This window comes from Geospiza fortis, unplaced genomic scaffold (genome assembly GCF_000277835.1).
Source record: "Geospiza fortis unplaced genomic scaffold, GeoFor_1.0 scaffold173, whole genome shotgun sequence".
Lineage (NCBI taxonomy): Eukaryota > Metazoa > Chordata > Aves > Passeriformes > Thraupidae > Geospiza > Geospiza fortis.
Genome location: NW_005054334.1, coordinates 3,300,975 through 3,317,527, shown reverse-complemented (window position 1 = coordinate 3,317,527; position 16,553 = coordinate 3,300,975). Strand labels below are relative to the sequence as shown.

Sequence of the window (16,553 nt, the reverse complement as noted above, 5' to 3'; positions counted from 1 at the left end):
GTGAGGGAGGTGCCGGCCGCCGAGTACGCCGGTCACACCTGCCTGCGGGAGGAGGGCAGGGTGGCCCTCTACAAGAACAGCCTCTCTCGCTCCTGGGACTGCGTGCTGGTGAATCCGCAGAGCCCGCAGGTCGCGTTCCGGTGAGTGACAGACCTTTAGCCGTCCCTGCTGACGTGGGAAAACAAAGACCCCAAATTGCTGATGTCGGGGCTGCTTCGAGGCCGCGGGGTGTTGTGTTGAAGCAGCAGGTGGGCTAGGAGGGGTGGAAGGCCCGTGCGTGTGCTGGTGGAGGATTTGCTGCAAAACAGCTCGTGGAATCAGGACGAGGTCCAAACATTGCGACTATAGGTGGCTATGCTATGGTTCAGGGCATCCATGTGTCCCCAATGCATTTCTGCACGTTCCTCTTGATGTCCAGCAACCACAGGATACTTCTGAGCAGAACATTGTTCAGGAACAGGGATGCTCTCTTCCAGGGAAGTAGTCTCCCTGCTTCCCTTGGAGCAAGGGTGACAGTTGAAGAAGAAGAGGAAAGTTCCCAGCACTGCCATTTGGGAAAGAGCTGTTTCCCTCAGATACATGGGATTGGGGTTATTCCTTTGAGCAGGATGAACCCTGTGCTTGCCTTTTCTCCAGGCTCTTCCAGCTGGACAACGAAGCAGACGCCCTGCTGTGCTTTGAGCAATATGCCCGGCAGCTGCGCCCTTTCTACGAGAGCTCGTGCCAGCCCTTGTCCCTGGAGGAGCTGCAGCAGCTCAGCGACTGCGTCCGCAGCTACCCCGGCTGGTCCCCGGCACACCTCGCCGTGGAGTTCGGCCGCCGCGAGACCTTCCGGCACAACCACATCCTGAGGCAAGGAGCACGCTGTCTGCAGGGGGTCCCTGCTCACAAGGAGCTTGAGAGGGCAGGCTGGGCTGTGTTAGAGTGTCCCTTCTTTGCTGTGGAAGCTGGCTGGAGGGCTTCAGCCTGCTGCTGCAGAGCCTGCAGCTCTAGTGTTTGAAGTAAAGGATTGAGGTGTCCTGTTAGAGACATGGGTTAAGTTATTGCAGCCCTTGTGGAGCAGATTTTTGGAGGAGGTTTTGCTCACTTTGTAAAGCGCTGAGAGTGGAGGCATGGTAGGACTGTATGGAAGGAGGTTTTGGACACAAGGACTTGTTGTTTTTTCATGGGGAAGTTCTGCTGTGATTTAACCCCAGTCAGCAGCCAAGCCCCATGCAGCCACTCCTCATTCTCCCACAAGAGGAAGTGGGGAGAGAATGGAAAGGGCAAAAGGTAGAAAACTGGGGTTGAGATAAAGAAAGGGAAAGCAAAAGCTGTGTACACAAGCAAAGTAAAACAAGGAATTGAATCACTGCTTCCCATGGGCAAGCAGGTGTTCAGCCACCTCCAGGGCTCCATCACATATTGTGGTGACTTGGGAAGACAAACACCATCACTCAAAAATGTCCTTCCCCTTCCTCCTTCTCCCCATGCTTTATATACTAAGCATGGTATCATATGGGCTGGAAAATCCCTTTGGTCACCTGTCCCAGCTGTGTTTCCTCCAGCCTCCCCTGCACCTCCAGTTTCCTTACCAGTGGATCAGTATGAAAAGCAGAAAATGCCTTGGCTCTGTGTAAACCCTGCTTAGCCATAACAAAAACATCTCTGTATTGTCAACTTTGTGTTCAGCACAAATCCAAAACAAAGTCCCACACCAGCCTCTGTGAAGAATGTTAACTCTACCTGAGCCAAAACCAGCACAAGTTTACTGAGGATGGGGCAGACTGGTGAGGAGTTAGGGGACTGGAGGGCAAATAGCAGCACCATCGCCAGGTTGCTGACTGTAACCTGTCTCTTGCCTTCCTTTGAGCAGAGGGAGCTGATCCCATATGGAGGGCAGGAAAAGAAGCAGCATTCAAGGAGAGAGTCCAGGGCAGGGCTGCTTGATGTCCCTTCCCTGTGCTTCTTCCCTGGCAAGAGGCTGGGCTTTCCTGAACCTCATGGTTCACACCAGGTGGGACAGATGGAGGGCACCTCTGTGTCAGCTCCTGGAGCAGCTGCCTGCCCTCCTCTTCCCCGTGGCCATTCCCGGGCCTGACGCCGAGCCCTCTCTTGCAGCTGTGTGAACAGCACGGACAGCGAGGACGGCTGCACCCCGCTGCACCTGGCGTGCCGCAAGGGGGACGTGGAGTGCCTGCTGGAGCTGTTGGAGTGCCACGCGCGCGTGGACATCACCGACAAGAACGGGGAGACTGTTTTCCACTACGCTGTGCGAGGAAACAACCCCCAGATCATTGAGGTGGGAGCAACTTCTAGTTTGGGAGAATGTGGGACTAGAACAGGTCTTCTCTGTGCTGTGATAGAGATGGGAAAACAGCTACACACAGGGGAAGAGAAAGTCAGTTCCCTCTGTTGAGTTATTGCTTGAGCCTCATTTCAGCCTCTTACATCCCCTCTTGACTGGTGCCGTTTCCCATATTCAGAGTGCAGATTCCACCCAGCACTCAAACAAGGACGTTAAGCAAGTTTCCACAGAGAGTAATCCTTCGCTGCTGTTTGCATCAGGCCTTCATCCTGCTTTTTCTCTGGCCTGTGGCTGTCTGTTCCCTCTCTCCTGTGAGCAGGGTGTTTGGTTTTGGGCAGAGTGCTCCTGTAGGGAAGTGTGTGCTGAGGCTGCCATGGGGGATTGTGTGCTGCCCACAGAGTGAAGGACAGTTTGGAGCTGCCCTGGGCTCTCCTGAGCTGCAGGACCTGCTGTTTGAACTGAGTGGCCTTGCATGGGGGACAGTGATCAGAGCCTCGAGGCAGAGACAGTCTGAAGTTGTAGATGTTCTTGATTGCTGAGAAATGCTGGGCAGTGACGGGGTTTGTAGGTGTGGGTGGCCTTGCACACGGTTCCTGAGGTCTGTCAGCTCCCCAAGACTTGGTGTGAGCCTGAGACTGACTCTTCCCCAAGGCTGCAACCCCCACATTTGCCCAATACCTGTTGTGACAGCTCTCTGTCTGCCCACCCGTCCGTGTTGGAGTTTCCTAATGCACGATGAGGTAGAATGAGGATCAGGGCTTGCCATGCTGTGGAGTGGGCAGTTAGGAACCTTGTATTAAAAAGATAACATCTTCTTTATTTCTCTGGTGGCATTAACTTGGCTTGTTGTCTGATATGTCTCATGATTAGCTTGTTTTCTGTATTGATTCCTTGCTAAATCAAAGAAACTGAATTCCCCCTTCTCATGTGTGCTCCGGGCTTGCAGGGTTTCCCCAGTGTGGCAGTGAGATACTTTTCTGCAACAAAGCAGTCAGCACATAACAGATCTGCAATTTACAGGGAGCAGGGATGGAGAGGACAGGCTGGAGCATTGTGAGGGGTCCCGTGCTCCAGAGTCTGTCCTCAGAGCTCAGGAAGAGACGGTGCTCTTCCATGTTCTCTGTCTATTTATTTATTTACTGTCTCCTCCTTCCAGCTCCTGGGCAGACCCCTGACTACTGGCTTGGACCACCTGAACCACGAAGGGCTGACAGCTCTGCACCTTGCGTGCCAGCTGGGCAAGGAGGACATGGTTCGGTCCCTGCTGAAGTGCCGTGCCAGCTGCAGCGTCGTGGGCACGCTGGGCTACCCCATCCACACAGCTCTGAAGTTCTCCCACAAGGGGTATGTAGGGTCCCCTCCAGCCTGGCACTTGTGTGCTTGCTCAGCATTGGCTAGGGCTGTGCTCAGTAGGACAGGTCTTGTGTGTAGTCACTGGCAAAACACCAGGGAAGTGCTGGTGTGGGAAAGAAAGAAATGCTTCCAGAATAAAACCTTTTTGTCCTGGAATTAATACCTCATTCAGTATCAGACATCAGGAGAAAGATTTAAAAATATATTTGTGAAATGCTTTTTTTTCAGAATGAGCTGTTGGAAGATGTTTGGCTAATGCTTAGATAGTATTAATTGCTGTACCTTTGAGTACTCTGATCCTAATAAGCTTTCATTACAAAGCTTAGTGTTTCCTATCTCCTGTAGGCCAGAGGTACTCTTGACTCTTAATAGCACACTCTGGAAGGGAATCAAAAGAAGCACAATATTTACTCACTCTTTTCTTAGGAGAAATTCAATTCCATTTGTATATGCTTTATAACACTTAATGTTCAAAGAGTGTCCAAGCTTTACAAGCAGGGCTTTCAAGACTACACTAGCTGCTGGTAGCTGATTTTTAAGCATTTTGAAAAGTACTTCCCAACATTAGACACACATTCACGAGCCCAGAATGGGCATAGGTCGCTGAGGTTGCACTGGGGCTCCATCTCTCGTACAAGGTTTTTTTGGTGGTAATGGAGAAGATAACCAAATTTCATCAGCACACCTACTCTGTTTTCTAAGCACCAGATATTGGTCTCTTCACAACAGGTGTGGTTTTTCACTCATAGGGAAGTACACAGATTCTTAATTTCAGCAAGTATTTAACTATTTTAGTTCTATCTCCATGTTTCCATGGAAAGGGAGGAGAATTTTGCTTCTCAGGTTTGGAGAGGTTCTGGAAATGCCATGTTCCTGAATTAGAGAAGAACCCAGATATTGCTCCACAACTTGTAATTGGAGAGATTCTCCTGCTCCCAACACCACTTGGCTTGTATGCTTCCTGTTGTGCCCACACTTTCTGTGAAGAGCAAAACAAAAGTGCAGCTGAGGAACTTGCAGGTGTTGCAGAGATGCTGCTGCTGCTGCTGCGGAGTTTCCTGGTTTTCCTCTGGGCAGAAGGCAAGTGGTGATGTGAGTGGAGGTCTTGGGTCAAGACAGCAGCCACCCATCCTGTCATCTCACTGTGTTTCCCAGGTGTGCCCAGGCCATTCTCGAGGCAGATGCCAGCCAGGTTTGCTCCAAGGATCCGCGCTATGATGCCACTCCACTGCACTGGGCAAAGAAGGCAGAGGTAAATAGAGCCAATCCATGGGGAGGGCCTGTGCTGCTACCCAGCACCCAGTTAATTCCTCCTGTGGCTAACTTGTCTGAGTGCATGTGCAGAGCCCTGGGAGTGTCAGAGCCCAGGCAGCAGCCCAGTGTTTGATTCTCTTTGCGCTGTGCCAGTTGGTGCTGTTTGCTCCAGGGAATAGAAGAGCAGAGCCTTGCAGTGAAATAAACTGGTGGCCTCATTCCTAGTATTTCATCCATGGCTGTGAAGCTGCCAGCTTGTCCCTTTTCCCTTTTGTTGAAGAAGTTGCAGGACTATCTCTGAAGCATAGTTGCCCCTGGAGGGAGCTCTCTTCTCATTACCTGCCAGTTTCCTGGGAGCAAACAGATTGCTGCCTCAGAAACTGCAGGGGAAGTGTGAGGTAGGCGCAGAGTGGTGCTGTGTGGAGGAAAGTCCATCTCCTGCCAGAGCTGGGCAGGATGGTGATAAGCCATGCTGGAGCACCTGAATGATGATTGCTGCAGGCAGAGGGCATTGCTATAGGAGGGCTCTTTTCCCTCCTGCAATAACCCATCCCTCTCAGAAATGTCCTGTGGAGTTTCTGAGCAGACTTGAATTTGCTTGGCTTATAAAGAGAAGCTCAGAAGGCAAAAATTTTCCTTTTAGTCTGCAAGGATCCTGGCCTGAGTAGGAACTGTTTTTTTTTTCCATTGATCTCAGCCATTCATTATAGTTGTGTATCAGTCCCAAAGGATCCAGAAGCTCCAGCCAGATTTTGCAGCCACCAGCTAGTTCTGTGGTAAAATACAGAGAACTCCAGTGCATGGAACAATTCAGCTGGCATCTGCCAGCCAACTGTGTCCCGGCTAAGGCTCCCTGCTGTTCCCCTGCTTGGTTTGCCATGAGGCCTGGATGGTGGGAGTGCCCAGCCGGTTGTGCTCACGGCTGCTTTATCTGTTCCTGCTGTGGCCCGTGCGCGGGGGCAGCTGACGCGGCTGCTGCTGGAGTACGGCGCGGAGGTGAACGCCAGCAGCGGCACGGCCGACATGGCGCTGCACATCGCCGTGCAGAGGGGCCGCCTGGACTGCGCCATGGTGCTGCTGACCCACGGCGCCCACACCAACGCCCGCGGCCGCGACGGCAACACGCCGCTGCACCTGGCCATGAAGGTGAGCTCCTGCAGGGGCTGCTGGGGAGGAGAGACGGTTCTCTGGAAGGGTTGAGACAGCGACAGAGTCCTTTGAGATTCTGCCTGTTTCGTGTGGTGTTCTCTTGCGGGTGCTTTGGCTAATGAGAAGGGGAGGGAAGGAAGGAGAAATCATCCAGTGGCTCTGGACTGAGCTTTCTCTTGTCCCCTAGCATGACCACCTGGATATGATCAAAGCAATCATTGTCTTTGGAGGAGATGTTGAGATCCCCAATGATTTTGGAGAGACACCAGGACTGTTGGCAGCCAGGAGCAGCAAAGGTGAGGGAGCACGTCAGCAGCCTTACAGGGTGAGCCCAGCATCCTGTCTCCCCTTGCTGGCCAAAACAGTGTCTTGGGGAGAGGTGAAAATGTGCCATGCATGGGTGATGCTTCTCCAACATGCTTTCCCAGCTTCTAGTTGCTCACATAGTAGGCACCTACTTTGCTAGGCTTTGTATTATTGTATTTATAGCCCTTGATGAATTTCTCTTCTGTGGCACAGAGATGCAAGAGGAAAAGCTGGCATGCACTCCCCCCTTTCGGGCCACCATGTCAGGCACTGCAGGCTCACAACAGGATGACGTAGCACTGCTGAACTGCCCAGGCACAGGCAGACACGGGCAGGTCTTCAGGGCCAAAGAAGTGTGTGGCACACACCCTTGAAGCTGCACAGCAGTGGATACTCCTGCTGTACACAAGTTCTGCTGCCTGGCCTTTAGGGAGAGATACCTGGGATGTGTTTTGCCCTTCCCCAGGTCATCCCAGAGGCTTTGTGAGGGTCAGGCCTGCTGTGAATTCAGCAGAGCACATTCCCCTGTGGTGTGCACGTGCACTGATTCTGTTTCTGATCTGTAACTCCCCCTTGGTCACCTAAGGTGCGAACCGGAAAGTGCTCTTAGACCTGCTGCAAACTGTAGGGACCGAACGCTGCCACCCACCACCCAACCCTGACTCCCCAGGCCTGGCACCATCTGCTGCCTCCTTCCTGGAAAGCCAACCTTCCCCGCGGAGCAACCTCAACAGCTTAGGTAAAGCCTTCCCTGGCCCTCCCTCACTCTTCTCCCTTCTTGCTTCACAGTGCTGTCTCAGACCTCTTCTTCAGATGGACCGTGCTCTGGGAGCTGTCAAAGCTCTCACTGCCTGCTGACTCTGTGGTGACTGTCCTCATTCACCTGTTGCAGGATCCCATCTCTTTTCTCTGCTTTTCTTCTCTGTGTATTCTGAACTCTTGTACTCAAAACATTTGTTTTATAGACCTGACACAATGTAGCTCTGTAAAAAGAAAGACTGATTCCCTCACATGTGTGGAAGAGGGGGCACTTAGCCTGCAAGTACTTTGTCCACTGGGTCATATGTAGAAGGGAAGGTGCTTGCTGGTCTGCCTTGAGGACCTCCCAGTGTTGTGCTGGGCACAAGGAGATTTAGAAGTGTCACTTACTCAGGTCCTGAAGGCTAGCAGCTGGGAGAGGGAAAGGGTGAAACCTGAGGATAAGCAACCTTATCATGGGGTTTGTTATGGATAGGAAAAGCCTAATGTGGGACATTTGATTGTATTGAACCTTGTGGTCTATGCTGCCCAAAATAAGCATGTAGGTCTATTCTAAGTGGTGGGCTTTCTGCCTTCAGGGAGCTCCAGAGCTCAGGAGGAGGCAACAAGAGGGGTTGTGGACTAGGCAGCAGGGGAGTTGACATGGAGGGTCATGAGAAGAGCATGAAAGTGGCTAACATCTGCTTGTGGACCACTTCTCATCTCAGGTTGGAGGTTTTCTTTGTGAAGGCTCTCCTGTGGGGCCAGAGGACAATCCTGGAATGTGTCTGTGTCACTACAAATCTCAAAGTGACTGTTGACACGAGGATGGACTTCTCACCACAGCCCAATGAAGGCAACCCATACCCAGTTCCAGCTCTGATGCAGTGACAGAGCAAAACCCTTTTTTATCCTGGACTCTGCCCTTGAAGAAACTCCTCACCACAATTCATTGTTGTCGTCCACAGCCTCCTCCTGGCCTTGGTGCTGGCAGGAGTATGTAACTTCTCTCCCCCTTCTTTCTTCTTTTGGTCTCACAGGCTGGCTTCTCACCTAGCTTGGATTGGTGCCCCACACCCAGGGTGGCCTGGGTGAACGTCAGCTGAGGGGTAATGACAAGTCACCCTGTCCCCACAGCTCTTCTGCCTAGGTTACTTTGAGGAGTAGATTTAGGTTTTATCTAAACAGCTTGCAGTAAACTGCGTAGTGGGCACGCTGCTGGGCTCTGCCTTCTCTCATCCACTGCACATCATCTGCTTCTCCAAATCCTGTCTTTTCCAGTGCATCTACAGCTGCCTGCTCCAAAGGGTGCTGTTGCTGTCCTTTGGTGTGGAGTTAAATTTGGGGGGTACCTGTTGGCTGTGGGTAAGATGGCTTGTGTCTCCTGCAGGGACCTTTATTCAGTGGGGAAGGGAGTTGGATATTCTGTCTTTGTTTATGGTGGAAATCAGTTACCACATTGGTGATCTCTAATTTATTTTTACCCATTTCCATGCTCATGGCCCTCTAGGGTACAAGGACCTTTTGTATATTTCCACAACGCTTGGACAGTTGTTGAAGGCACCGGATGTTGTGGACATGCCCAGTGAGGCTAGAAGAAAGTAAGTGAGAAACAGCTTCTGTCCTGGCTCCTGTGCAACTTGAATGTGAAATCTGTGTGTGAATTTTCCCCTCCCACACCCATGGGGATGGCATCCTCAGAGCTGACATTATTTCATGTCCATCAACATTGCAGTTTTTCCAGCATTATTTGAGAAATCTCTTGTTTCCATAAATAACCCCTGTCTGTCCTGCCTGGAGCTGCAGTGGAGCCTGAGCTCAGGAGGTGAAACCCTGCTTTGTCCCTCCCCTGTGCTACTGGGCACCCAACACTGTTTTGACTTAGTGTTTTCCCCATTTCTACACACTGCCCTGATGTTCACCCAGCTCCTCTGCACTGTCTTGGCAGTGCCTGCACCTCACCTTGTGTGGAGCGGAGAAGGAGTTGGCACTGAAGTGCTGCTGGCAGGATTTAGGTCTGTCTGCTTTTTTTATTTATGACTCAGTACCCATTACTGTGTAGTAAGGGACTTGGGTGTGGTTTTGGCTGGTCACTCTCTTTCTGGTGTAAAGGTTAGAGGTGGCTATGCAAGAGCAAAGGATGTTGCACCAGCTCTGACAAGGCTTATTGGATGTGTCTTATTTGCACCTGAGAAGGCACTGCTGGATTTATTTACCAATTACACTGTCTGCAGCAATCTACTTGCTAGCATAGCTTCCTGTCTCCAGGGCCATGTTCCCACAGAGTGCTCTGTGATTCATAATGTGTCCCACAGCTCCCAGTCATCTGTGTCTGTCTCTCTGCAGTCAGGACCGGCTCCTGTGCTTGGATGGAGGGGGTATCCGTGGCCTTGTGCTCATCCAGCTTCTCCTGGCCATTGAAAAGGCTGCAGGCCGTCCCATTCGTGAGATCTTTGACTGGATTGCAGGGACCAGCACTGGAGGGATCTTGGCCTTGGCTATTGTACATGGTGAGGGCATAATGGATCCCTTCTCACTCTGGTCTGAGTGTTCCTTCTGGGGGAGCAAATGTGTGGGAAGGGATGTTCCTTAATGAAGGGGAGTCTAGACCTGGCTTTGTGCTTGCTTCTCATGTCAGCTGGCTTTGAGCAGCTTTCTGGATTTTGGGGAGTGCATGGTGGCAGAGTTCAATGTTCTGTATTTCCTGTACTCTTCACAGAGGCCTTAGAGCAAGGTGGTTGATACATTCTGGTAACAGGAAGCTGCTCCAAGCTTGCTCTTCCTCTGTAATCCTTCCCAGTCATGCTGCTGAGAACCAAGGAGATGACAGGCAGCTTGGGAAGGAGATTGGATTGGGAGTGATGCCTCCTAACTCCCACTTGTCCTGGGAAATCTTTGCTCTGATGTGCTGTTTGTTCTGCCTGCTTTTCCTCCCACTGCCTGCTCCTGCCAACACTGTTGCCCATCTCAGGGAAGTCCATGGACTACATGCGCTGCCTGTACTTCCGCATGAAGGACATGGTGTTCCGGGGCTCTCGGCCCTACGAGTCCGAGCCCCTGGATGAGTTCTTGAAGAAGGAATTTGGGGAAAACACCAAAATGACAGATGTTCGAAAACCCAAGTAAGTCCTGCCTCGGGCTGTGCTGGTTGATGCTGTCTCACACGTGCTCTAGACCTGTGTCAGCAGAGATGCTGAGCCTTAGAGCAGATCTGGAGGAATGTGATGTGCAGACTATTGAAACCATAAGTATTTTTTTTTTCCATTTTACTCTCATTCTCTCATGTCTGCTTCTCCAGGGTTATGGTGACAGGGACATTGTGTGACCGACAGCCAGCTGAGCTCCACCTTTTCCGGAATTACCCTGCACCAGAGACAAAGCGCTCCACTGAATACAAGACAAGTGCATCTTTCCAGCCGCTCACTCAGCCAGAAGGTAAATGATAGCACCCACAAGTCCAGCTGGTTGGCTGGGGAGGTTTCATCCCTCAGAGACAGATTTCATGCTCTTCCTCCTTGAAAATCAGCAATGGCTCATCCCTGGTCTTGGCTTGTAATTAGGTCCTAGTGATGGTTCCCATTTCTTCTTTCTCCTCCTCCCTTGGCTTCTCTTGAACTTCACTAGCCAGGCCCTTTCCCAGTACATGAGGAAAGGGGTCTGCTAGAGGAAACCTGCATGCAATCAGCATCTTTCCCTGGGCTCCCACAGCAAAACATGGAAAAACCATGTAACTGAAGCGTGCAACCTCCTCCAGCTTCCTGCCTGGTCTGGCACACATAACTGGTTCACTATCTAAATAGCAGCAAGAAAATGGATAGAGAGTGAATTTTACCCAGGATATGTAGGAAGTGGTGAGAACATCTTTTAAAGCCCCTCAGAGTCATCCTGTGCATCCAAGCACCCTGCTGTTGGTATAAAGAGGCACAACCATGTAGGGCAGGATTTCCTGGGATTGCAAGCCATCCTGATTTGTGTTGGTGGAGCTTTTTGTGCACTGCAGAGTTGCTGCAGGAGGCCTTTTGCTCTCTGTCCCTTGCAGAGCAGCTCGTGTGGCGCGCTGCCCGCTGCAGCGGTGCAGCTCCCACTTATTTCCGGCCCATTGGCCGTTTCCTGGACGGAGGGCTGCTGGCCAACAACCCCACCCTTGATGCCATGGCAGAGATCCACGAGTACAACAAGACACTGACCAAAAAGGTGAGGGAGATCCTAGCCTTGACTGGTAACTGGAGGGTTTTGGCCCCGCTGAGCCTCTCTTGAAGAAGAAGGGGGTGTGAGAGTGGATTCATCTTAGTGGATAAACAAGTTAGCAGTGCAGCACCCTAAAGGGGAGTGTATGGAGGGGGATATGTGTTGGGAATAGTGGCTGGGAGGTGAGATACCTCTCCTAACAAGGGTGTGAGATGGGGAGATAGTCTCATCAGCCTCTCCTTGCTTCTTTGAACCAGAATGATTGAGTTGATGGTTGTATGTGGCCTTTGACATGGCTCTGTAGGGCCTTTTTCTGCCCAAAAATAAATGGAGAAGACAAAGGTATGGTACTCTCCAAGGCTGAAGAGTGAATGCCTTCTGTGGTGTGGCAAGTTCTTCAAAAAGTTGAATAACCAGTGGCAGCTATTGCTCCCTGTAGCTGAAAGGGGAGGTGTGTTGCCAAAGTGACTGAAGAGTTGGACTGCTTCATGGTCGTCTGGTCCTAGGACTCATCTCCAGGGTGCTCCCATGGGTTTGGGTGTGGTCAGGGGAGAAGGGACAGAGCAGTACAACTGCTGAAGTCCTGTGGGTTACTGCTGTCTCACCAGGCCATACTTAGGGGGAGGATGGGGAAGATAAGGCAGCTGAGCCTTTTGCCTTGGCTTTCAGAGCTTCCCCTGGAAGCTGCTGTGAAAGGGATGCTTCACCTTCATTGTTGGTCATTGCAAAGAGCTCTTTTGTTTGTCCTCAGGGTTGGAAGCAGGAAGTGAGGAAATTGGGGTTGGTGGTCTCCCTGGGAACAGGGAAGCCTCCGCAGGTCCCAGTGAGCTCTGTGGACGTTTTCCGCCCCTCAAACCCTTGGGAACTGGCGAAGACCGTCTTTGGGGCCAGGGAGCTCGGCAAGATGGTGGTGGATTGTGTGAGTACTGGGAGGAGGGGATAGCTACAGACCCCTGGGGTTGCTTGCAGGGAGGGAGAAAAGGTTTCCAGTTTCCCCCTTTTAGAGGTAAATTCTGCTCTGACCATGGATGTATTGGGTAACTTAAGGATTGCAGGAGCACTGCAGGCCTGAAGAGCTGTCTGATTCTTTGGGGTTTTGAGTGCCCCAAAGGGACACTCACCCCCAAGGGATATTCTTGCAGCTGAAAGGAGCTAAGGACAGGATGGTGGTCAGTGACTCTTAAGAACATTTGCAGGTGTGAGTTTGTGAAACTCAGTATCTTTCCAGGAAGAATTGTTTATCATCTGAGAAGCCTGGAGGAAAAAAAATTACCCATGCCTCAGAAAACAGCAATTCATTTTTCTTTAGAAAAGCTTTGTTTTTCCCTCTGAGGAAATTAGTAAATAGTAGAGAAGTGAGAGAGTCGTTAATTAAAAACAATAGTTGAGAGCTGTGGTTAGGAGTGTGCAGTTGGCATGTGCACTTGTGTGCTTCAGGAAGATAATCATTACATGTCGTTCATGAAAACACTCTAAATGGATGATAGCCAGAAAGATCAGAACTGAAGTTCTGACTATGATTTTAATGCTGCTGCTTTATCTCCTTTTTAGCTTCCTGAAGTGAGAAAATGCCCAGAGTCCTTTTGCTTCTCCTGTCCTTTATCTCAGGGCTCCCAGGGAAGCTGTCCCAGGATAGCCGAGTAGGCCTGAAGTAATCACAGGCTCTGCTGTACAGGGCTTGGACAGATTGGATACAGATGAAATCCCAAGGAGGCTGTCATTCAGATCATCCTGGGAGTTTCCATGAGCCAATCCACTCTGTGCTGTGGTGTGTGAAGGGTCTGTAGGGTGCAATTCTTGTGTCCCAAGGATCAGGAGCACTGCCCTTATGATAAAAGTAAAGAAAAAAGAAAAGCCACCCGGCTCTTGGTGGCGAGCAGTGCCATCCAGGATGCCCTTGCTCTTGGTTTGTATTTTCCCTCTGGGGCTTGGTGCCGGGGAAGCCTGTGGTGGGCAGGGGAAGGCCAGGCAGGCAGTAAGTGCGGGCCTGTTTCTCCTGCAGTGCACTGACGCAGACGGCCCAGCTGTGGATCGTGCCAGGGCCTGGTGTGAGATGACGGATGTCCCCTATTTCCGGTAGGAGCTTCCTTTCCTCTCTCTTGCACAGCCCTATTTTTATCCTCTCATTTCAGACCTGGCTGTGCCGTGCGTCATCCCAAATGGCATCCCCTCCAGAGACATCCCTGCCCAGCCCTGCCCCTGCACACACATCAGGGACAGGATGGAGCCTGCCTGGCCCTCCACAGGAGCTCAGGCACCCAGCACGCCTGGTCTGGCCTGGTTGAGGGAGCTTTGGGAGGTGTTGTCTTGCACAGCCCCCTGGGACGTGCATCCTGCCCCGTTCCACCCTGCACAGCCTTTTTTACACCTGTCCCTGGTGTGCTGCAGCTGCTTCACTGTGGCTCAGCCTTGAGTGTGCCTGGCCTTGAAGGAGGGGGAAGGTCTCTGCTCTGCAAGCCTGACAGACCAAGGGCCAGCGGGCACTGTAGCAGTGGGAGCTGCCTGGTGGGAGTGTCCTGCTTGGCAGGCTGGTGCCTGCTCACCTCTTGTGTCTGTGCCCAGCTGCTGATGCTGTCTGCTGCCCGCAGGCTCAGCCCTCAGCTGCACACGGAGGTGATGCTGGACGAGGTGAACGACGCCGTGCTGGTGAATGCCCTGTGGGACACCCAGCTCTACATCTACCAGCAGCGGGAGCAGTTTGAGCAGCTGGTGCAGCATCTCTGCCTATGACTGACCTGGAGCTCCCACTCTGGTTCTGAAGGCGAGGAGCAGCAAGGAGACACTGACATCGCTCAGATTTGCCCCTGAGCCAAGGTGTCGAGGTGGGGACAGACTTGTGATAATCGAGAGGAATTAATATTGAATAGACACCGGTGCACATACACATGTATTCCCAGACACAGAATGTATGACATGTATGATAGCTGTGAAATGCTGACAGTTATCTTTGTGCTGTAACCCCATCTCTGCTGCTGTGCTTGGTTCTGCTGCCCTGCTCTCTGACCCAGAATCCAGAGCCCTCACCTACTTGTCTTGAGCTGTAGCAGCTGGAATGTCTCCTGTCTGTGCAGTATCTCCACTGACAAAGCACCGTGCACCTTCCTACGTCGCAGAATGGGCCTAGGCCTGATAAAGCTTCAGGGATTGCTTGGCCCACTGGGCCCAAGGTATTTCAGAGTGTATAGTGTGGGGAAAAGGGATTGTTTTTCTCTCAACACACCCAGTTTGAAGGGGAGCAGAAATGCTGCAACTTTTTGCAGTAGATACAGTACAGAAAGTTGCAACTAGCCTTGGAGAAGTCTTTACTGAGACAGTTGTCTTCTGCAACAGCTTCTCCTTTTCCCTCTGAGATGGGCTGGCAACACTGTGCCTGGAGAGGGAGCAGCCTCCCCCACCCAGGACTATATTGTGACACTGATTTGCTGTGTTACACTTGGCTCAGGGGCTGAGATGTGAAAGCCTGTCTTTACAGCAGGCTCAGTGGAAGGGACAAGAGCCTTGGCTTTGTGGAGAGATAATTTCTCTTTATTCTTAACATGAAACTGAAATGCTCTGAGATCGGTTCCCACCAAAGAAGCCAACCCTGGGACAATTTGGATTTACTTTTTTATTTTGACTGGAAATTCTACTGTGATTGCTACACCAGTCATTGTTTCTGCAGTAATTTTTGCATATTTATAAATAATTTATGTATCTATTTGGAAGTGTTTTGAGGAGTAACCTGAAAAACTGAATTTTTAATGATTTTGTTTTGAGTGAATGGACTGCTGCTGCCTGTTTCTGTGAGACACTAACATGTCCTAAAATAAAGAGGGATTTGCAATTGGTTCCAATGTCATGGTGGTCTTGTCTTTCTCTCCATCCTAGAAGTTCCCAGAGGGGTTCTAGGCTTGCAGACTCTGTATTTCTTACAGGTAGAAAATCAGAAAGGGCTCCTTGAGACACAGGATTTATACCCTTTGTATGGGCTGAAGAGGGGAATGAGCTGTCCCTGCAGCATGTGGGTGGTATGAGTGGCTGATTACCCCACAGCAGTTGCAACCAGAGAGGAGAGGCTTTGGACCAGCTGCAATGTGAGGATCCTCTTGGAGCTGTCCAGGCTTAAAAAAATAGAACAGTAGGGTTTGCTTGATCCATCTCTTCTCAGGCACGTGCCCAGAAGAAATCACAATGGCAGCGCTGGTCCCAGCTCACCAGAGGTGAAACCTGGGCAAGGGTTCAGACAGAAGCCTGTTCCTGCTGTTAGGAGTTTCCCTGGGAGTGGGAGTGGGAGAGAGGCTAAGAGCCAGCGGGTGAAGCCTGGGGTGGGGGAATATGGGCAGGGGAGAGCTGAAATTTGTGTAGAGCTTTCCTTGGGTCCCCCCCTGCCTGCTGCTCTTTGCTGCCTGTGATCACCAGCTGACAGGGATCTCCTGACCTGCGAGGAGCCTGCGTGAGAGGGACCTGAGCAGCCTCACTCAGTTTCTCAGCACAGCGAGCCCCATCGGAGCCGTGGCAGGGCTGGGACAGCGAGCCATAAGGCAGTGACTCGGGCAGGTGGCTGGCACTGCAGGTGTCAGGACAGGCAGGGCTGGGCACCAGGCTGGCAATCAATAATGCAGAGAGGTGGTCACATGTCCTTGCTGGCTGTCGCAGGATTCCTCTCCCCCTCAGAGTCTGGTTACTTCCAGAGATCAAGTTCCAGCCTCTCGGCTGGTGAATTATTAAACTCCATCAGTGCTCCCTTTGTACCACATCTCTGTCTTCCTGCTGTCCTTCCTTACTGGTGACAGGCTCTTTCCATCCAGCTGGCTGTGCAGAAGCAGAGCCCTTCAGGCCAGAATAGCACCTTGTAGTCTCCTTTGCTCCTTGCTTCTCTGTGGGAGAGTGAATAGGCTCCAGAGATGGATCTGTCCTACAGATCCACCATCTCCATCTATAAGGTGAGTGTTGGCATCAAAGGCAGCTCCTGACTGTGTATGGGGGATGAGTGGGTGGGAGATGAGTGTTTTCTGCCAAAGGCTCCCTTGGGTGGACAGCTGAGGGCTGAATCCATTCACAGGCTGAACTGCAGCAGCTCTTGTGGGCTCTGGGCTGAGTTTGGGACCAGTTTGCCCCAACCAGTCCCTGTTGAGGCATCCCTGTTTGGGAGCCGGAGGAGAGGGTGGTGTGGTTCCTAAGGACAGATTCAGGAAGGAACTGGGCAGGCAGGGTGGTTTGGACATGGAGCATGGAGGGTGGCACACCTTGGTTGCTGGCAGGAAGAGTGTTGGGCCGTTTTGCCCCTCCCTTGAAAGAG

The 16,553-nt window shown here is 51.6% G+C and overlaps 2 protein-coding genes across 2 annotated transcripts in view; both read left to right on the top strand.

Annotated features, from left to right (window-relative positions):
- The window catches only part of PLA2G6 (phospholipase A2 group VI), a 16,800-nt gene extending 1,692 nt beyond the window's left edge, over window positions 1-15,108 (top strand). Inside the window, exons 2-17 of the mRNA XM_005421929.2 lie at window positions 6-140; window positions 637-852; window positions 2,101-2,281; window positions 3,444-3,631; window positions 4,796-4,892; window positions 5,858-6,040; window positions 6,231-6,339; window positions 6,936-7,088; window positions 8,598-8,688; window positions 9,434-9,597; window positions 10,059-10,209; window positions 10,386-10,522; window positions 11,127-11,281; window positions 12,027-12,194; window positions 13,278-13,351; window positions 13,864-15,108. Coding sequence (XP_005421986.1) covers window positions 6-140; window positions 637-852; window positions 2,101-2,281; window positions 3,444-3,631; window positions 4,796-4,892; window positions 5,858-6,040; window positions 6,231-6,339; window positions 6,936-7,088; window positions 8,598-8,688; window positions 9,434-9,597; window positions 10,059-10,209; window positions 10,386-10,522; window positions 11,127-11,281; window positions 12,027-12,194; window positions 13,278-13,351; window positions 13,864-14,005 — 2,344 coding nt within the window. The 3' untranslated portion in view covers window positions 14,006-15,108. The remainder of the gene's footprint in view (window positions 1-5; window positions 141-636; window positions 853-2,100; window positions 2,282-3,443; window positions 3,632-4,795; window positions 4,893-5,857; window positions 6,041-6,230; window positions 6,340-6,935; window positions 7,089-8,597; window positions 8,689-9,433; window positions 9,598-10,058; window positions 10,210-10,385; window positions 10,523-11,126; window positions 11,282-12,026; window positions 12,195-13,277; window positions 13,352-13,863) is intronic.
- A 1,047-nt stretch (window positions 15,109-16,155) lies between these two features.
- The window catches only part of BAIAP2L2 (BAR/IMD domain containing adaptor protein 2 like 2), a 10,945-nt gene continuing 10,547 nt past the window's right edge, over window positions 16,156-16,553 (top strand). The window contains exon 1 of the mRNA XM_005421841.2: window positions 16,156-16,197. Coding sequence (XP_005421898.1) covers window positions 16,159-16,197 — 39 coding nt within the window. The 5' untranslated portion in view covers window positions 16,156-16,158. The remainder of the gene's footprint in view (window positions 16,198-16,553) is intronic.